This window comes from Lipotes vexillifer, unplaced genomic scaffold (assembly GCF_000442215.2).
Source record: "Lipotes vexillifer unplaced genomic scaffold, Lipotes_vexillifer_v1.1 scaffold135, whole genome shotgun sequence".
NCBI lineage: Eukaryota > Metazoa > Chordata > Mammalia > Artiodactyla > Lipotidae > Lipotes > Lipotes vexillifer.
In genome coordinates, this window is record NW_006774574.1 from 494,631 (window position 1) to 517,130 (window position 22,500).

Genomic DNA, 22,500 nt, shown 5'->3' on the forward strand with positions numbered 1-22,500 from the left:
TTACAATAACCAGGACATGGAACCAACCTAAGTGTCCATCAATAGATGAACAGATTAAGAAGATGTGGCACAAATATACAATGGAATATTACTCAGCCATAAAAAGAAACGAAATTGAGTTATTTGTAGTGAGGTGGATGGACCTCACTACAAATGAAGTCTGTCATACAGAGTGAATTAAGTCAGAAAGAGAAAAACAAATACCACATGCTAACACATATATATGGAATCTACAAAAAAGAAAGAAAAAATGGTTCTGATGAACCATTCTCTAGGCAGACTTAGAGAATGGACTTGAGGACACGGGGAGGGGGAAGGGTAAGCTGGAATGAATTGGGAGAGTATCATTGAAATATATACACTACCAAATATAAAATAGATAGCTAGTGGGAAGCAGCTGCATCGCATGGGGAGATCAGCTCAGTGCTTTGTGACCACCAGCTCAGTGCTTTGTGACCACCTAGATGGATAGGGAGGGTGGGAGGGAGATGCAAGAAGGAGGGGATATGGGGATATATGTACACATATAGCTGATTCACTTTGTTATACAGCAGAAACTAACATAACATTGTAAAGCAATTATACTCCAATAAAGATGTTTTAAAAAATTCTTAAATCTAAGAAACTGGAGTACAAAATTCATTTATTCATTCATTTATTTACTTAATGAGTATTTATTGAAACACGATAATTATCATATGATGAGTAAAGATAACATATTTTGGTGTCCTTCCGTTTGAAATTATAATTTTCTCTTTCTTAATTGGCTTGTAGAAATGTGGTCTTAAGCAAAAACCATGTAGGAAAAATGAAGTATAGTTCATTTACTCTACGGGCTTAAGTGTGGTTTATCTTACAAACTTCTCGGTAACAAATCTCAAAGTCATGTAACTATTTCAGCTTATTCCTCAAATTTCCCATAAACCTTTTCTCCCTGCTATACCTTACTAGATCCAGAAAACTGAAACATAACAAACAGCTTTCTCATCCTCTTAGTCTTCATTGCTGTGTTATCATGAAAACCCCATAAGAACTTACTGACTCAAGTATAAGTCTTCAAAGCAGTATTTTCTCCATATTCCCCATTTACTGTTTATTTCCAAAGGACAGACATTTTATTATACTACACCTTTCCAATTTATCTGAACAATGGTCTAGACCTGTTGTCCTGTCAGCTCTCTCTCTCACGCACAACACAAAAATACTAAGACACACTGTGGGAAGTCCCTCAGGATGCTTGTTGGTTGATTGCATACACCTTTCCTTCACTCCTACTCTTTCCATTTCAGTTTTATGTATTTGATTTGGCCTTTCCACCTGCTGCAAAGTGGCTAGTCATTCCTCACTGACATATTCACACATCATTTGCTAAAGAACGACCCTCACATCCTATTACCCGTTTGAATGTGTCAGACATAAAAAAAGGTCTACCTTCGTCTTCATCCTCCAGCTGGGCTTTTGCCTCTCTTGAATACATGGCTCTTCGGAGCGTTTTCCTCTCTAAAGTTGTTTGGTCAGCTTCCATATCCTACAGGAAACACTGTGCTATCATTCAAGGAACTCACAGCCACAGTCAAGTTCTACTTATCAATCAGTGACCCACACGTACCAAGAACCAATCCTTAGTTACCTTTCTGGGTCTTGGGCTCTGTTCACGCTACAGATGGATGGGCAACTCCTGTCATAGGAGTAATGCCTGAGGTTTGTGAAAAATGTCTCAGAGCTCAGAGGTGCAGGGCCGTAAGAAGCCAGGAAAAGTAGTAAAAACGTGGTGGAGCTGACCCCAGGGGCAGGGGGACACCTCCCCTAGCCTTAAAGCCTGGATCCACCATTGCTCTTTTATGTCACTTTCACGTACTCCTGTAATTTTTCTAACTAAAGTCATCTATGTTAACAAATATCTTCCTTGAAAAATGCATGTGTTTCTGGATTGGTTAAAGCACTATCAGTCATTCAGTAATATTATGAATTATTAAATCGAGATGAATTTCTGACTGAGCATCTCACTAAGGGAACGGCACAAAAGAAAGGGACTTCAATAGAAATTGAAGGAAGGTGGGTAATTTTGCGGTACGCGGGCCTCTCACTGTTGTGGCTTCTCCCGCTGCGAAGCACAGGCTCCGGAAGCGCAGGCTCCGGAAGCGCAGGCTCAGTGGCCATGGCTCACGGGCACGGCTCATGGGCCCAGCCGCTCTGCAGCATGTGGGATCTTTCTGGACCGGGGCACAACTCGTGTCCCCTGCATCAGCAGGCAGACTCTCAACCACTGCGCTACCAGGGAAGCCCAGAAGGTGGGTAATTTTTAAGCAAATGGGAAAGGAGGGTATTCAGCTGCCTAGCAGTTTAGGAGAAAGCCCTGGGAAGGGGAGATAAGCAGAAAGAAGAGAAAAATGGCAAAAACAAACTGCAAATTTTTAAGGGTTGCTCCTGACTTGTGCTGAGAAAGGGAAAAGCATTTTGTTTTCTCCAGTTCTCTGCTTCCAACACTCCGCCCCCTTGGCTTCGTAACTGGACTAGTAGCATCAGTTCAGTTACACTGTGGGTTAAATCAGCTTCTGCAGGACAGTCTGGGAAACTAACCATCTCCCTGTTTCTGTGGCGAAATGCATTCCGAGTTCCAAATAACTGAGCCACAGACTTTTCAAATCTATGTTAATTTGAGAGCTTCCTGTACATGCTGACATTAAAAAAAAAAATCACAGTTGTGACACTCATAAACCAATATTTCTTTGGTGATCGGTCTCTAGATAGTGGTCCTGTTTTGTTTTTGTTTGTTTGGCCTCATATAACATGTGTGATTTAGGAGACTTGCTATTCTAGAAGGCTCTGTCGCTTCCAAGTTCTTGAATTAAAAAAAAAGTAAAAGCGAAAGTGTCTCTTGAATAGTATAGTTTCAGAGACAATTTTACATTAGCTTTCTTTTTGAATTTTATTTTATTTTTTTATACATCAGGTTCTTATTAGTTATCTATTTTATACATATTAGTGTATATATGTCAATCCCAATCTCCCAATTCATCACATTTACATTAGCTTTTAATTGTGCCTAACGATATGAAAACAACACTTGTACATGAGAGTAAATAAAACCCAAAATTAAAAAGGACCTAATCCGTTGTGTACAGTGTAACGAAATGAAATAAACCTGTACATGGAAAAACAGAAGATCTGGTTCTTGTTCAACTCGCCAATCTGTGTGAACAAAAGACTTAACATCTTGGGGACTTTAACCTTTAGTCATTTTTCTTATGAGTAAATGCTCATATTAAGCTCATTTGAGGTTAAATATTTTAAATTGTGTTGATATCTGGATTAAGTAAATACAAATTTAGTTTCATTCATCCAATAAATATTTACTGGATGCCTGTGAAGGGTCAAGGTGAGGGTTGGAGGCTGGGGGAAGAAATGTCCAAAGATACTACTTTATTTTGCTTAATAACATTATGAAGACAATGGGTGACGCCATCTAAGATAGACTTTTTAATAACGTTTAAATCAGCTAAAAGTGTTATAAACTTCTCCTTTTCATAGCTGCCATTTCTATCCTTTTAACATATTCTTTCCCCCTTATCCCTTAACCCTTAAACTGACAGATCTGTCTAAAGCCCTGAGATGGGATGTTTTGTGAGTTCTTTAGTTTCACTCCCTTGTCCACTTGCTTGATCTGCTCTGGCTCTAAGCCAGCCTTTCTCAACCTACTGACATTCTGGGTCAGAAAATTCTTTGTCATGGGGGCTGCCCTGTGCACTGTAGAATGTTTAACAGCATCCCTGTCCTCTACCCACTAGATTCCAGTAGCACCTGCTCCACAACTGTGACAACTAAACATGTCTCTAGATGTTGCCAAATGTCCCCAAGAAGACAAAAGTGACCCTGGTTGAGAACCAGTGTCCTAGGCAAACACCCCATCCTGCCACAGAACATATTCAGAAGCTGTTTCTATGAAAACTTCCCCAAGGTGTTGCGGTCTTATTCCCCACAGTGTGACTCTCCCTGCCTTCAGATGAATTTCAGGCGCCTGCCCTTCTCTGGGTGGCAGTAACCTCCCTCCAGCCCCAGGTGAGGATTCTGGGCAGGGGCATGGTTCATGCTGGCTTCTACTGGCCACTGGTTAACCCCGCAACTGGATTTGCCCTTTCCACACCTTAACTTGCTCCATATCTCCCTCAGCTGATTTATAACACTGTGATGTGTCTTTAATTACAGAGTTAGGCTATCTTGAGTGATCACTTCATTTCTAAACACAATGTAATGGACTTTCTTCCTGGCTTGCTCAATAATCAGTATTACTATAAAATCAAGCCAAGAGCATCCTCTCTCTCTCTCTCTCTCTCTCTCTCTCTCTCTCTCTCTGTGTGTGTGTGTGTGTGTTTTGCCAGATCTTCTTTCCAAAGTAAACCATAAATGGTCCACTCCTTAAGCTTACATCATTTTCTTTTGTCCCTGGCATCTAGACCACTGAAAAAATGTCATTTGGAACCATCCCAGTAAGTTTACAATCAAGCACTCCACCACATAATTCTTAAGTGGGCTCTTGCCAATTGTACATTGTCATATTTTGATGAATATCCTCATTTCGAAGGTTCTGTGATTTTTCCTAGTCTACTTAAAGACTTTTACATATATCTTTTCTTCCATATTTTGAGAAGTTTGTAGTTTACTTTTGAGATCTTTGGCAAAGCTGCAGAAGACAGAGCAATCCCATGGTTTGTCTGACTTTTTATCTTCCTTTTGCTATTGAAACATAGATCTTTTTTCCTTTATGAAATAATACATTTTAATTTCTTGATTTTTTTCAGAAATTTGCTGATATAAGCATTTTCATTTTATAATGCTCATTCCTAGCCAGGACTACTGAATTCTAGACACTTCCTAGTCCCAACTCAAGAGAAAACATTTTGAAAATTTACTAATTCAATTTATAATTCACCTCTCAACCATGAGTTCTTCTTTTATCACACTCAATCTGGTTTCTTCTTTTATCATACTCAATCTGGTTTCTTTTATCATACTCAATCTGGTTTCCAACTCTGTTATCATTTCATTCAATGATATACTTACATTATACTGGAATTACATTGGGTAGAGACCTGAGTTCAAATTCAATTGGTACCACTTATTATATGTACTGTACAACTTTAGGCAAATTACTTAGCCTCTCTGGGCCTCAGTTTTCTCATTTGTAAGAGTGAGATCATATTTTCTTTACTTATTTCTGATATTTTTTGCTTATTTTGTGAGAATTAACAGAGATCATGTAAAAAGGCTTTGTGGACTTTAAAAACTATCCAAATATAAAGCTTTATTGTTATTTCCTTCTGATTACCTTCCTTCACCCCCCAACTCTATCTCAGACATGCTTTACCACTATACCCACAGCTCATAGCTCTTCCTTCTTTCAAAACCATCTCAGATTTTGTTTTGCCCACAACCCTCCATTTGTAAATGGTGAATGAAAATACTCTCATATTACAGGTGAGGAAAATAAGACATACATAGGAAAAATAAGATAAAATGAGGAAATAGCATGCTTGAGCAACTAGTTTAAGTTTTAAACACACACATGATTGTAATATGCCTCCAATTCAAATAAAATTCCTCTAAAAGGCTGACAACACATCATCCGAAAGGTATCACTAGAATTTTTTAGTTTCAAAGTAGTCTATCAATTAATGATATATAAATATACAATTATTTCAGATTTCAGGTGAGGACTATTATATCATCAAACATTAAATGGTAATATTTCTCTAAAAGTTTTTTTAGTAATTATGCACTATATTTCTGACTCTTCTGAACTCAACTCTGAACTTTTCTGAACTCTGAGCAATTACCTTTTCTAGTTCTTGATCTTGCCGATTCATAAGTGTTTTCCAGTGTTCATAAAGCTCAACATCTTTGGTTTGAATGTCCTTCAAAGTTCCTTCTCTTAGAACACTTCCATCTTTCATGGCTATGATCTAAGGAAAGCACATATTAGATGAATTGTGACAAAAATCCTTAATCGGCCAAGAGAATTATCTTTATCTCAGAAAGCGTTTGTATAACTGTAATAATATAAAAATTAATGAAACTTCTTTTAAACTCTTACCCAGTCAGCATGTGTTAGATATTGTAATTTGTGAGTCACAAGAACAAGTGTCCTCTTGTCATCTTGGAGAAATTTCAAAATCCCTTCCTGCATTAAGTGATCACTCAAGTGAATGTCCAAGGCAGAAAATGGATCATCCTACGACAAGTAAAATGGAGAGATGATGAAAATTTTTTATATTCTCTTTGTAACTAAATCCTCCAGAAAGCAGAAATACAAATAACTAAAGGCAAATTATCTCACAAATCCTATTTATAATAAACAGACTCTGAATAACTTTAAATTACAAAAAAGGTACTAAATTAAAAATGAAGTTTCTATTTTCTCTTTCACTTAAAAACTAATTTAAAAAGTAAATAACAGTATTCGAAGTAGTTTGAATTCTTATGTATAGAATATCCAAGTTCAAAAACCAACATTACTCGACAACCTGTAACAAAACACCAAAACAAAGAATGAAATGATAATTGGAGTTTATCAATTGAATGAAATGATAATTGGAATTTATCAATAAACTTTATCAATAAAGTTGAAATAATAAAAATAGGTGTAGACTCTAGACCAAGATGGCAATATAGGAGGCTCCTGAATTTCTCTCCTACCATGAACACACCGAATATACAGCTACACATGGAGCAATTCCCTCTGAAAGAAATCCAGAAACTAGTTGAGTGATTCTGACACATTAAGCAACTGAGAAAATACATCAAAATAAGTAGGAAAGTCTGAGACACACTCTCGCCATAAACTCCACCCCTGAAAAATTCACAAATATGTGGAGATGAAACAATATGCTCCTGAACAGCTAATGGGTCAAAGAAGAAATCAAAAGAGGAAATCAAAAACTATCTTGAGACGAATGAAAATGAAACACAATATATCAAAACTTACGGGATGCAGCAAAAGCAGTTCTAAAAGAATTTTATAGCAATAAATGCCTATATTAAGAAAAAAGAAAGACCTCAGATAAACAACATAACTTTACACCTCAAAAAACTAGAAAAAAAGAACAAACTAAGCCCAAAGTTAGTAGAAGGAAGGAAATAACAGAGATCAGAGTGGAAATATGTAAAATCCAGACTAACAAGACAACAGAAAAGATCAATGAAACTAAGAGCTGATTTTTTGCAAAGATAAACAAGATGGATAAACCTTTAGCTAGGTTCACCAAGAAAAAATGAGAGGATTCAAATAAAATTATAAATGAAAAAGGCAACGTTACAATTCATACCACACAAATACAAGGGATCATAAGACTACTATGAAAAATGATATACCTACAGACTGGACACCTAAATGACATGGATAAATTCCTAGAAACAAACACCTACAGAAACTGAATTGTGAAGAATTAGAAAATCTGAACAGACCAATTACTGGTAAGGGAATTGAATCAGTAATCAAAAAACACTGCCCAACAAACAAAAGTCCAGGAACAGATGGCTTCAGTGGTGAATTCAACCAAACATTTAAAGAAGAATTAACACCAATCCTTCTCAAACTTTTCCAAAAAACAGAAGAGGAAAGAACACTTCCAAACTCATTTTACAAAGCTAGCATAAAGACACCACAAGAAAAGAAAATTACAGATCAATGTCTCTGATGAACATAGATGCAAAAATTCTCAACAAAATATTAACAAACTGAATTCAACAGTCAGTAAAATATTCAAACACCATGATCAAGTTGGATTTATTCCAGGGATGCAAGGATGGTTCAACATTTGCAAATCAATGTGATACACCACAATAATAAAATGAAGGATAAAAATCATATGATAAACTCAATAGAGGCAGAAAAAGCATTTGACAAAGTTCAACATTCAATCATGATAAAAATTTTGAATGAAGTAGGTATTGAGGGAACATACCTCAACATAAAAAAGGTCATATGTGACAAGCCCACAGCTAACATCATACTTAATGGTAAAATGCTGAAAACTGTCCCTCTAAGATCAAGAACAATGCAAACTCTCACTACTTTTATTCAACATAGTACTGGAAGTCTATGAGCAATTAGTCAAGAAAAAGAAATAAAAGACATCCAAGTGGGAAAGGAAGAAGTAAAACCATCTCTATTTGCAGATGACATTTTTCTATAGAAGACCCTAAAGGTTTCACCAAAAAACTAACACAGCTAATGAACGAGGTCAGTAAAGTTGCAGGATACAAAATCAATATAGAAAAATCAGTTGCATTTCTATACACTAATAAAAAACTATCAGAAAGAGAAATTAGGAAAACAACCCCATTTGTAATTGCATCAAAAAGAATAAAATGTCTAAGGAATAAACTTAATAAACTTAAGAATAAAATGTCTAAGGAATAAGTTTAACCAAGAAGGTAAAAGACCTGTGCACTGAAAACTCGAAGACACTGATGAAAAGACACTGATGAAAACACAAATAAATGGAAAGATACCTTGTGCTCATGGACTGGAAAAATTAATATTGTTAAACTGTCCATACTACCGAAAATGATCTAGAGGTTCAATGCAATCCCTATCAAAACTCCAATGACATTTTTCACAGAAATGAATCAAACAATTCCAAACTTTGTATAGAACCACAAAAGACCCCTAATATCCAAAGCAATCTTGAGAAAGAATAACAAAGCTGGAGGTATCATACTTCGTGATTTCAAACTGTATTACAAAGCTATCATAAACAAAACATTATCTTATTGGCATAAAAACAGACACAAAGATCAATGGAACAGCGCAGAGAGCCCAGAAACAAACTCATGCACATATGGTCAATTAATTTACAACAAAGGGGCCAAGAATATACAATGGTGGAAGGATAGTCTCTTTGATAAATGGTGTTGGGAAAACTGGACAGCCACATGTAAGAAAAATGAACCTGAACTACTATCTTACATCACACATAAAAATCAGCTCAAAATGAATCAAAGACATGAACACAAGACCTGAAACCATAAAACTCCTAGGAGAAAACAGTGGATAAGCTCCCTGACATTGGTCTTGGCAATGCTTTTTTAAGATTCTGATACCCAAAACAAAAGGAACAAATGCAAAAATAAACAAGTGAGACTACATCAAACTAAAAAGTTTTTGTACAGTAAAGGAAACCATCAACGAAACGAAAAGGCAACTTATGAAATGGGATAAAATATTTGCAAATCATATATATGATAAGTAGTTAATATCCAAAATATATACAGAACTCATAGAACTCAATAGCAAAAAGACCCCAACAATCCAATTTAAAAATGGTCAGAGGATCTGAATAGATATTTTTCCAAAGAAGACATACAAATGGCCGACAAGTACATGAAAAGATGCTCAATATCATTAATTAACTGGGAAATACAAATCAAACTATGAGATATCACCTCTCATCTGTTAGATAGGCTATTATCAAAAAGACAAGAAATAACCAATGTTGGTGAGAATGTGGAGAAAAGGGACTCTTGTGCACTGTTGGAAGTGTAAATTGGTGCAGCCACCATGGAAAAAAAGTATGGAGGTCCCTCAAATTTTTAAAAATAGAACTACTATATGATCCAGCAATTCCACTTCTGGGTATTTATTTAAAGGAAATGAAATCATTATCTCAATGTTCATTAAGAACTTCCATGTTCATTATAGCATTATGTACAATAGCCAAGATATGGAAACAACCTAAATGTTCATCAGTGGATGAATGGGTAAAGACAATGTGAAATATTATAGATCCATAAAAAGGTAGGAAATTCTGCCATTTGTGATGGCATTATGCCAAGTAAAATAAGTCAAACAGAGAAAAACAGATACTATATGCTCTCACTTATACGTGGAATTCAAAAAAAAAAAGTGAACTCATAAATTCAGAAAACAAATTGGTGTTTGCCAGAGGTGGGGGTGTGGGGTTGGGGAAAATGGGTGAAAGTGGTCAAAAGGTACAAACTTCCAGTTGTAAGATAAACATGTCCTCGGGATAGAATGTACAGCACTATGACTATAGTTAATAATACTGTATTACATATTTGAAAGTAGTTAACAGAGTAGATCTCTGACATTGGGCAATTTTTCAAACTCAGTCACTTCATCTGTAAAATGGGGATAATAAAAAGACCTGTCAGAGAGCACATAGGTTTGCTGCAAAGATCAAATAATGTTGTAAAAGTCTCTGTAAAATATTTTTAAAGCGTTATTTTATTATTATTTTCTTATAAATAAAGCTGTGGTGATTAACCATGCTAAACCCTTTAAAGCACCACAGTGAGAATTTAGTGACTTCCAGGAATCTCTTAACGAGGAAGAGTGCAGTGGTTAAGGACACAGGCTATGGAATTAGATCACCTGGGTTTGTATCCTTGCTTCACTATACTATCTGTGTGACCTTGGATAAATTATCCCCCAAAGCCTCAACATTATCATTGCATAAATAAAGGTAACATTAATAATAACAATGTCAATGTTATTAACAATAACAATGTTATTGTGAGCATGAAGTGAGTTCATGTACATAAAGTATTTAGAATCATGACTAGGTCATAAAAAGCCCTTAATAATGATTGCTATCATGTATATGGCTTCATTATGTGGCATCATGGCTTCATTATGTGGCATCTTGGTGTTGCAGTAAAATGTAACCTTTTATATAACTTAATAATAATCTAGATTTGATGGATTGCTGATCATTTCTCATGATTCAGTTTGTGTATTAACATTCTGGGGAGATACTTTCTTTAAAGAGTGCCAGACAATCTGACAAATGGCCAAATCAGTGAATGGTCAATTCTTCATTTTCAGTAATATATTATTTATTTTTATATACATATATACAGTTCTCACTAATATAGTCTTTCCTGTATTCAATGAATATGTTTTAGTAGTATACTCTTTATGGACACAGTTTTGGAAATAACCTCTTAAAAATATATTCACTGATACAGAACATTTATAGATGCTACAAAGCTTTAAAAATAACTAATATGTTTGATATATAATCAAGATATTTCACATGGCTTTGATACAGTGTAAAGGCTAATTTGATAAAGGTTAACTAGAGATCAGAGCAAAATGTAAAACCTTAACTAATTATTTGTACAAGTAAGATCCTTAAAGATAGGAATAACAAAGGAGAAAACTTTGTTTCCTTTACCCAGCACATAAGATGGCATTGATGACATTCACTAAACATTGATGGATGGAAAGAAGGATGGAAGGAAGGAGAGAGGGAGGGAGCGAGAGAGGGAAAGGAAAGAAAAAGACAACGCAGGTAGTAACTTGAGAGTAATACTTTTTAAAAAATACCAGAGAATCTTAGCTGATCAGAAAAACAGTACTCAAAAGACATGGAGTTCTAGCCCAGACTGTATCACTCACTAGTCATTAGTCCTTGAGTAAGGCACTTGACCTTTCTATGTATAAGTTTCCTCACTTCACAAGAGGATACCATCTACCCTAGCAGCACAGTCATAAGAATCAAATGAGATAATACTGCGATTCAAAGTGCTTTGTCAATGGAAGTGTAAGATATTTTCATTTGGGGGAAATTGTTAAAACACATCAACAGTATTCTGTTGCTGCTAAAACGTTATTCAATTTTAGGCTACAATTAAGAAACTATAATATTTAGATCATAAGATCGATTAGTTTTAAGATTATCTGAGTTGATCAGAGTGCATCTAGAACACGCTTTTTCAGAGGGACCCTGACAAACACTATTACATCCAGAATTAAGAAAAGGTAAAAAAAAGTTATAAAAATTATATTATTGTCAAAGAATTAAAAATATTAAGCTTGCTTAGCCTAGAAAAAAGTAAATTAAGGCAAGTAATGACAATAATATTAAAATACTGAACTATGGCTATATAAAAGAAATATATTTGCTGCTGCAGAAGCAGAATGGGAATCAATTAATGGAAAATACACAGAAGCAGATTTCAGTCACATAATAACTTTCAAATAATGAAAGCTATCCACAGCAGGCAGAATAATGGTCCCCAAAGATGTCCATGTTCTAACTCCCAGAACTTGTGACTATGTTACCTTAATAGCAAATGGGACTTTGCAGATACACGCATGCCTCGTTTGATTGCACTTCACTTTATTGTGCTTTACAGAGTTGCGTATTTTTACAAATTGAAGAGTTGTGGCAACCCTGCGTCTAGCAAGTCTATTGGCGCTATTTCTCCAACAGCATTTGCTCACCTCATGTCTTTGTGTCACATTTTGGTAATTCTCACAGTACTTTCAAACTTTTTCATTATTATTATATTACACTGATCTATGATCAAGGATCTTTGATGCTGCTATTTCAAGAAGATTATCACTTACTGAAGGCTCAGATGATGGTTAGCATGTTTTATCAATGATGTATTTTTTAATTAAGGTACGTACAGGTTTTTTAGACATAACGCTATTGCACGCTTAAGAGATTACAGTATAGTAAACATAACTTTTGTATGCACTGGGAAACCCCCCAAATCATGTGACTCACACTTTACTGCGATGCTCGCTTTATTATGATGATCTGGAACCAAACATGCAATATCTCCAAGGTATGTCTATATGATTTAGATTAAAGACCTTGAGATGGGAAGATTATCCTGATGGGTCTAAGCTAATTACATGAATCCTTGAAAGCTGAGAACTTCCCCAGATGTGAAGAGAGGGAGAAGTGAGTAGTAAAAATGGTCAGAGATGCTGGCTTTGAAGATGAAGGAAGGCAGCTGTGAGCCAAGGAATGTGGGCAACTTCTAGAAGCTGGAAAAGGCAAGGAAGCCTTTTCTACCCAGTAGCCTCCAGAAGGGAACACAGCCCTGCAGACACTCTGATCTCAGCTGTGTGAGACCCATGTCGGATATCCAACCTACAGAACTATAGGATAATAAATTTCTATTGTGTAAACCACCAATTATGGCAATTTGTTATAGCAACCCATACAAGGACCAACAAGGAAAGGCTGCCTCAAAGATAAGCAATCTGTCTTCAGAGAGAGTCATCAAGAAGCTGTTAGAGATAATATGAAAAGCAATTCTACATTGAATGGCTGGGAATCCATAGTGTTAGCACTATGACTTCTTTGAATCCCATGATTCTACAGCTGAAGTAAGGGTCATTAAATTGAAGGCAGTGGAATGAAATGGAGTAGAATACTACATTCAGAGAACCTCTGTCTCTTTCAGATTTCCAAGTCACTTGGTCCTCAGGTGGTTCAATCATTACTTCATACCAAAGTTCAAGAAGTCATTTCCAGTTGCAGGTCCACCCATTATGAAAAGGATTTATAATTATGTAGGTTACTGCTAGATACTGGTATAGCTTTTATGGTGGTGTTTTCTGGAACATTTGGGGGACAGGTATTCTTAGGGACATTAAGCTGAAGTGCACGTCCACCACTATGTCCAAATTCTACTCCCATCCCCAGTAATGGATCCAAATTTAGTGGAAAACTCCACGAAATTTGAAGATATTCGATTTTAGATGGAGTGAAAACTCTAAAGGAGGTTGAAGAACCAGATTTATAAATGGTTAATAACTGCACAGAAGGAGAAAGCAGGGGAAGGATGTATTTACATAGGCTGCTGGTCTCTAATATACACTGTCTATTTGTAAGCTAAGTTATTTTGGTTACATCCTTCTGGAGAAACCAAACTAGAGCAAATTCATAATCAACATAAGCATCAAATTTTATTTATGGATCCATAGGTAGAAGCAAGTTATCAACCCAGGATATAAATACAAGACAATCATCTATGGAGCTTTCTTAAGATACAGATTCTAAACTCTGCCTTTATAGATTATGATTCAGTAGGTCTAGGCTAGTATCAAGATTTCTAAGAATAATTTCAGGAAGCTTCACAGATATATCTCATCCACAGCCTGAGTTGCATACTTACTAACCCCTATGTCCACCAAGAGTATATTTTCCAGCCCCTCTTTTTTTGCTAGCAAATATAAATGAGAAGACCTATGATCCTGTCCAGTTCATCCAGCACCATCCATACTCTTTCATTAATGATCCTCATGATTTAAAAACTCATATAAGTAACCATTTGGGCACCTCAGTCCCTCTGGATCCCCCAACTCTCACCTTGATGTTGATTTGATTTGTACTCGGAGGATTTGTCTCCCCTTAATTCTCTGTAATTTCACAAGTTAAACCATCTTTCCTTGAGTTACTTGTCTCTTTAAAGACTCATTTGTCCAGAGGGAAAAATGAAATAGAAAGAAACGAAAAGCCCATATTCTTACCAAGAAGACAATGTTGGTATTTTGATAGAGAGCTCGGGCCACACAGATTCTTTGCCTCTGACCCCCACTCAAGTTGATGCCCTAGAGAAGAAATATCCATAAACATCCACATTTTATATTAGTAGATGATCTGTTGATAAAAAAATTCCCTTTAAAATACAAACTTCTCTAAAAGAATCTTAAATTAATGGTAATTTATTAATTAAATTGTGATAACATTAGTAAGATAAAATGCAAGCTGTTTAGTGGTCAATACTTGAATTATATTAAGGTAATTTCTGACTGATACCATTAATCCTCTTTTCACTCTGATAGAGAACTCTGCTGTACCAAAGCATTAATAACCATAAACCAAGGTGAGTGCTGAAGATGCAAGTAATCCCCAAATTGTTTCTAGTTTCATGAATTGTGTCTGTAGTATACTGAACATATGCCTCTTAAATTCGATATTACAAGTTTTTTCAACAGAACTACACAGCGATATGCTTTTATAATCAAGTACCGATTATAAAAATTTGAAAAACTAGTATTTATTGAGCATTTAGTATGCGCCAGGCTGGTGTGAATGGCTTTCCATTCCTTATTTCTATTTCAACGTGTAGGCATTATTCCCCACGTGGAAATGAAGACTCAGAGAAGTCCAGGTCATGTCTTAAGCACTCTACTAGGTTACAATAAAGAACAGCCATGAATAACACAGACTACAGAGTTGGACCAATCCCACCTGCACCAATGACTCTGACTGGGAAAGTTCCTTAACCTTTCTCAGCCTTGGTCTTCTTGGCTGCAATACACTGATAACAAAACACCCATATAACAGATTTGCTGTAAAAGTAAATAATGCACATAAAGCCTTTTGCCCAGTACTTGCCGCCTATAAGAGTCAAAAATTTTAGCCAACATTGTTATAAATGGTTACATACAGGTATAAATATTTTTCAGCTAGTCATAGAACAGTATGATGCCAACGTAAAACCTGTTTACACAAAGAAGAAAGAACCCTTTAACAGGAATAAATGGATGTTGACAAGAGTGGAAGAAGCTGTCGGAAGCAATCTCAGTTTCCAAACCAATCTAAAGTAAACTCCAAGTAAGTAAAAATACATTTGATCAAAGTCAGGGACTGCTTCCCTTCCCCTGAGAACTCTCAAGCAGCTAGCAAAATGTGAAGTGTATGCTGGTTAGTCAACAAATACCTAAGAGACGTGGCATCAAGAACTCCTGTGCTCCTGTTTCCAGAACTTGTCACTAGGAAAACACATAATTCCAGAGCTCTCAGATTTTCTCATGCTCCATGAAAAGTTAAAGACAACCAGAAGACTTTTCTAGATTTGTGTTCATTGTCTACTTAAACTACACATCGCTTACCCTTTCTCCAATTTCAGTTTGGTCTCCGAATGGTAGTAAGTCAATATCTGGCTGAAGAGAACAGGCATCTGTGACAGCTTTGTACCTTTGGGAGAAAATATTTTGAGTTTTTAGATCACTATTAACATACTGCCCATAAACTAAGTCCCAGGTCCAATGTCTTGGAAGCTGAAATAAAACACTTATTGAACAATTTCGTATATAGTAGCCTCTACACTAGGCTTGTAGATACAAAGATAAATAGATATTTGTTCCCACTTTTACAAAACTATTAACAAGGATCTACTGTATTGCAGAGGGAACTATATTCAATGTCTTGTAATGACGTATAATGGAAAAGAATCTGAAAAAGAATAGATATAAATAAGTACAACTAAATCACTTTGCTGTATACCTGAAACTAACAAAACATTGTAAATTATACTTCAGTGACAAAAGTGGTTAAAGTTTTTTTAAAAAAACTATTAAATGGAGCAGAATATTGACATAGAAACATATAATAAAAATGTACCTTGTTAGGTACTGAATATAGATGGGTAGGTATAAAGTGCTCCTAGAATACACAGGAAGACATGACCGACTGCTCTGAGAAATTAGTGACGTCTTTGAGAGGGGGCGAGTTGTAAGGTGTATCCAGAAAGATGAGCTGTAATTTGCCAGGAATGGAAATGAGGGAAGGGAGGCTTAAGGAACTGCACGAAGGTGAACAAGCCCACGGTGCATGTGAGGGATAAGAGGAGGCTCACTGGGGCTAAAGCACGGGTTACAGGTGGGGAATCTGTGTCCACAAACATGATGCTGAAGGGAGGAGAAAACGGAAGACGACGAGGACTGATGTACTCAAGTTGACCTAAGGCTGGATCTGGAAATTGGACGGACTGGAAATACAGGGAAGCATGGGCACTGGGAGTGCTAGGGAAAATACCAGTGGCTTCATTTTCTCAATCACTTGGTCTTAAAATATTCAAGTCATTCTTGATTCTTCCCTTTTCTTCCCCCTGCTCTTATTTTGTCCATTCTTATTCTAGAATGCTTTTCTGTCAACCATCTCTTCTTCCATTTCTACAGTCACTGCCAAGTGCAGGCAACAAACACAGTATGCCTGGGTCATTATCCCAACAAACTTCTAAATGTCTTTTTGCTCCTAATACAGATTCATCCCACATAAATCTCTTATGACACTGCCAGATCACATTTACTTTGTTAGTCCCCTTTCTAACACTTGCTGTGCCTCCCGAGAATGTCAGATTTATATCCGGCTGGATTTTAAGGCACTTGACTGTCTCATCTCAGCCTTCCTTTACAATCTAGTTTGCTGCCATCAATACACACAGATTCCTTTCTGTCTGGTTTGTTCCCAGGCCCCAAACAATCCCATGTAATTTGAGTTTTTCCTCCCACACTTTCTTCTCCCTTCCCCCTTCCTCATGCCTCTCCCCAGACCTAATTTTCCTTAACTTTCAGAACCCAGCTCAGGGTCTTAGGACACTCCCTACCCCTCATGCAGGTGGCTTAAGGAAAGGATCTTGCCTTTGTACACTCCAGCGGGTGTTTAAAAGATGATTGAAAGAGGACGTATTCTGGCTGCTCCGAGTATCCGAGTAACCAGACCCCTCAGATCCCGTATTCCTTTACTTCTGTCCACGGTTAACCCTTCTGCTCCTTACTGAGATTTTTCTTCTGTTTACCAACAACCTCAGCACCGTGCCCACCCCCTCCCCACACATACACACACACTTCGGTTTCGGCTGTTTACTTTTGGTGTACAAATTCTTCTCAATAATTGTATAGGATGGGCTGAAACTTCCAACGAGGCTTCTCTTACAAGAGTTGACTTAATAGAGCAGGTGATGAGGACGGATGCAGGGGCAAACAGAGAAGAAAGGAAGTCCCGATACAAAGACTCCAGAACCAGGGGATAAGGGTGGGGGGATAAACTGGGAGACTGGGATTGACATATACACTCTACTATATGTAAAATAGATAACTAATAAGAACCTGCTCTATAGCACAGGGAACTCTACTCAATACTCTGTAATGGCCTATGTGGGAAAAGAACCTAAAAAACAGTGGATATATGTATATGTATAACTGGTTCACTTTGCTGTACACCTGAAACTAACACAACATTGTAAATCAACTATAATCCCATAAAAATTTAAAACAAAAAGACTCCAGAAACCGTGAACCAAAGATAGGGATTAGAAATAGTTGCTCATTTGAGCTCTAAATTTTATACATTCAAAATTACCTCTGTTTGTTGAAGGGACTTCCAAAGGTAATATTTTCTTCCACTGTAGCATTTAATAGCCAAGGCTTTTGAGCTGCGTAAGCCACAGAATACCTGTTCCTACTGGAAAATGGAAAAGAAAAACAAAACACAGCAAGGGTGCTGTGCTGAATCTGTATTTTAGTATAACAAAGAAAAATGAAAGTTGATAAAATATCTCAAAGACAGAAATGGGGAACTTCTAAAAGAGAACATTTTAACAGCCATCAACCTTATTAATTAATGGTTAAATATTCCACTAAATTAAAGGGATGAGAACTAAATTAAAACAACACACAAGGTGCAAATTTTATTTTGGTATGCTAAAGAAGTATTTTATGGTATGAACTATTAATTAAAATGTTATTTTTTAAAATGACTATAATTTTAAAAATAATTTAAAGATAAATAGCAATTAACTCTCTGATAGCCACGGATATTTTACTTTATATTAAAAGCATTTTAGATAACTCTGAATTTTATATGAATATCTTTAAAAAGATGTGAATTAATACTGTAATTATAGTATGTGTTTGTGGCTTAATTGCATGAACATATTTTAAACTAATAGATAATATTAATAGATAATATAAATATTTCAAAACAAAGAGTGATCTTGAGGAGTCCATTTCAATAACGAAACTACACATTTAAAAACCACATATTTCAATACATATTGAAATAGTTTATTTTTAAAAAATGATAGCCTCCTCCCTGTCCCCCATTTTTTTGGCTTGCAAATTCCACCAGATGTCTATACATCAGATTTTAATTTGCAATAATTAGGAAAATGCATGTGAATTGAAGATACAGAAGATGATGAGACTGGGGCAGGGAAGGGGTCAGCTTAAAATTCACACTTCCACAGTTAGTTTATGGTCTGTAAGTACTGATTAAGGAATTAAGGTTAAAAGGGAATAAAGTTAAGAAAAAAAGTAGTTAGAAATGCTCAGTGATCATCCTGAAACATTATGTCTTAGGAGTTTAGAAGGCATGATAATATATAGTATGCTAGCAGTCTCTTAGAAAACCATCTGTGTGGTAAAACAGTGGTTCCCAACCTCTGGCATGTCTGTTTCCCCCTCCCCACCCCGGGTCCTTTAATGTTTGTTTTTTGTTTTTTTGTTTTTAATGGATGAAGCACTTGGCTCTCCAGCTCCAGCTTAGAAGCAGATCCCATCACACTTTAACTCATAAACAGTATACATATTAATTCTTATGCAATTTTATTTGATGAAATCCCAAATCCAATTCGCTAAGAACATTTGAGTTTCAGCCAAAGTTGAGACCCATGTGACTCATGGAGAAGATAACAGTTGACACAATGGGCCATTTTGTTTGGCAAATTAATTCTTTTAGCAGCCTCCAAATGTTGGGAACTACTGCTACTGGAAATACTGCTAGCGCATTTTAATAAATGACTTTGTACATTATCAGAATGAATAAAATGACTAGGAGTAAGAGATGGAGTATCAGGTAAAGTCCGAGGAAGGAAGTTACTCTTATTAAACACAGATTAAAATAGAAATAATACCTTCTGGTTGCTTCAAAAGAAGGTTCAGATTCATTTACACTGCAAGTGTGGCAAACAATGTTCATTAATTATGAAATATAAATATAGAATGAATGAGTGTACATATCAGGTAAAAGATAAACATTGAACATATAAAATAGCTACATTTCCCAAATAGTTCTTGATATTAGTCCCAAAGACAAACCAGATAAATGACCGTCTTCTTTTACATCTTCATCAGTGAGGAAATAATTACTTAGTAAGCTTCCAAAAGAAGGACAGCACTGTTCTCTTTCATATATGATTTGGGTTCATACAATGGACATGTTCTAGTCCCAACTCTGCTTCAACTACCTGTGTAGATTTAGGTAAACTTTGCAGAACAGTTTCCTAGCTTATACAAGAATTTGATGTTTCCAAGCGCTCCCTACCTTTAATATTTGAATTTAATCTATCTAAATTCCTAATCAGTTACCCTAAGGCATAACAAGAAATACTTTTTGCTCTCTAAACTTGAAGGGTTTAGACACAGCCTGGCCCTTAAGGAACTGGTAAGAAAGACGGACATACACAATGCATCGTCACACTGCAACACTGGGGTATAATTAATTACTGATTGATATTATTTATGTAAAACAAGGTGTTTGGCTAATTAAGTTTAGTTATATCTATTTCACTGGGGAAAAAACACCCGAGGACCTATTTTTTTATTATTCTAAATTTTAATATTTTAGTTGAACTCCATCATTCTGAATTCAAAAACCACACACATAATTAAAGTCTACAAGAACTCCAAGAATAGATCCTATTTCACTTTGGAAAGCATCATATGCTTTTGTGGAGAAAATGTACCTAAGTACATTACTTGGTGATGTTTGGCTTAGTGTTTCTAATGATAAGATTTTCACAACTGCATGTTTCTGATGACATCATGGGGTGGTTAATAGAGGTATGGAAAAACAATCTCAGACTAAAACTTCCCTCTCAATAATGATTATTCTCTGATTTAAGCCGCTCATAAAAATAATGAAATGCACAATTTCCCAAGTGATATTTTCCACACAATATGCTTTAGATGCCAAAAAATTTGGATTTTATTTTATTTTTTTTAGTGGTAAAAAAACCAATAAATGAACTCAATGGTTTTATTTAATCTGAGGAAGAGAGAAAACAGATGAGGAAGAGCAGGTGTATGGCAGAAATTAATGAATTAATTTTCCTATCGGCCATCCAGGTGGAAATGCCCATCAGACACTTGAAAATGTCAGCCCGAACTGGAGATATGAATTTGGAAGTCACCAATTTTTTTCAATTACTATTGATTGACTCCAACTATATGTATTTAATATCAATTGAAAAATATTTATTGATCACCCCCTAGTGCCAAAATACTAGAGATACAGTAAACAAAGAAAAGTCATTCCTTCTTTCATGTTGCTTTCTGTTTGGTGGGAGTGTGACAAGGGAATAAACACCATGATAGGGGAAGCAAAAGGTGATATTAGGGCACAGATGAAGGACACCCAATCCACCTCTGGCAAGCCAGGGTAAATAGAGGAGTTGATGCCAGAGGGATAAGAGTGGGCTAGATGGAGAAAAGGTGAAGAATATTTCAGACCAAATAAAATACATATTGGATGACCTTAAAGTATCCTGGTCATACAAGGAGCTGATATAAATTTACCATTTCTGAAATGTGGGTGTCAATGGTGAGAGAAGAAAAGTATGAATTTTCAAAACAAGTGGTGAACAGCCATAGCGAAGGGGCTCATAAACCGTTTTACAGAGTTTGAACTTTTCCACAGAGCCACAGAAAACACTAAAAGGATTTAAACAAGAAAGAGATAACATGTTCAGTTTAGAAATATCACTCCAGTTGCAGAAAGTAACAAATAAATTGGAAGGAGCAAGATGGGAGGTAATACAGAGAGCCTTGAAAGCTGTCAGATACTGGAGATGAGAACGCAGTGCCCTGACTTTGGGTGATGGTGAATGAATGAAGAGAAGTGGACACGTTCAAAGATACCTAGGATTGTGTGATTGACACGATAGGAAGGGATGGAAGGGAGGAAGGAGTGACAGACAGGGGACACAGATGAGGAAATGCATATGCTGGGGGAAGATATAAAATTCAGAATCAGACACATTCAGTTTGAGATACCTAAGGGATAGCAGAATGACCGTGGCCAGAAAGCAGAATTTGAAGCTCAGGAGAGAGATCTGGTAAACAAATGAAGCCTTTGGGATGATTTTCCCTCATAATATATGCCTTAGATCCCAAGGACTTTGGATTCCTTCCTTTACTAGTGAAAAGCCAATAAATGACTTCAACAGTGCTAGCTTATCACAACGAAGTGAACAAAGAAGCAGGAGCAGATAGAGGAAACTAAAATCATGGGAAGCTATGTGATGGCCCAGCAAGTACATATAGAGGCAGAAAAGAAGGGGACAAAGACGGAACCTTGAAAAACATCACTATTTAACAAATGGCCAAGGAAGAGACATCTGCAGAAGGGATTGAGAGGAGCAGGCAAAAGTTCTAAGAGGAAAACTTGACTGTGAGTTTCACTGGAAACTAAGCAAGGAAACCTCTTGAAGAAGAAAGGTATGGGCAACAACGTCAAGTGGACAGGAGGTCAAAGGGGGAAGGGGAGGGTGGGACGAATTGGGAGACTAGGAATGACACACATAGACTACCGTGCATAAAACAGATAGCTAGTGGGAACCTGCTGTATAGCACAGGGAGTTCAGCTTGGTGCTCTGTGACGACCTAGATGGGTGTGGGATGGGGGAGCTGGGAAGGAGGTCCAAGAGGGAGAGGATATAGGTGTACATATAGCTGATTCACTTTGTTGTACAGCAGAAACTAACACAACATTGTAAAGCAATTACACTCCAATAAAAAATAAATTTTTAAAAAAAGTGCACAGTGAATTTAATAACTAGGATGGCACTGATGGACTGGATTAGAATAGTTTCAGTGGAGTGGCAGAGGTAGACATGAGACTGCAGTAGACTGCGGCGAGAGGAGAATAAAAGGAACTGGAGGGAAAG

The 22,500-nt window shown here is 36.4% G+C and overlaps 1 protein-coding gene across 2 annotated transcripts in view; it reads right to left on the reverse strand.

Annotated features, from left to right (window-relative positions):
• ABCC9 (ATP binding cassette subfamily C member 9) overlaps window positions 1–22,500 on the reverse strand; it is a 145,975-nt gene that overhangs the window by 57,750 nt on the left and 65,725 nt on the right. For both annotated transcript variants that reach the window (XM_007449372.1, XM_007449371.1), the window contains exons 17-23: window positions 19,468–19,506; window positions 17,916–18,017; window positions 15,665–15,749; window positions 14,297–14,377; window positions 6,092–6,229; window positions 5,835–5,960; window positions 1,432–1,528 (exon numbers count right to left, since the gene is read on the reverse strand). In XM_007449372.1, the coding sequence (XP_007449434.1) occupies window positions 1,432–1,528; window positions 5,835–5,960; window positions 6,092–6,229; window positions 14,297–14,377; window positions 15,665–15,749; window positions 17,916–18,017; window positions 19,468–19,506 (668 nt within the window). The remainder of the gene's footprint in view (window positions 1–1,431; window positions 1,529–5,834; window positions 5,961–6,091; window positions 6,230–14,296; window positions 14,378–15,664; window positions 15,750–17,915; window positions 18,018–19,467; window positions 19,507–22,500) is intronic.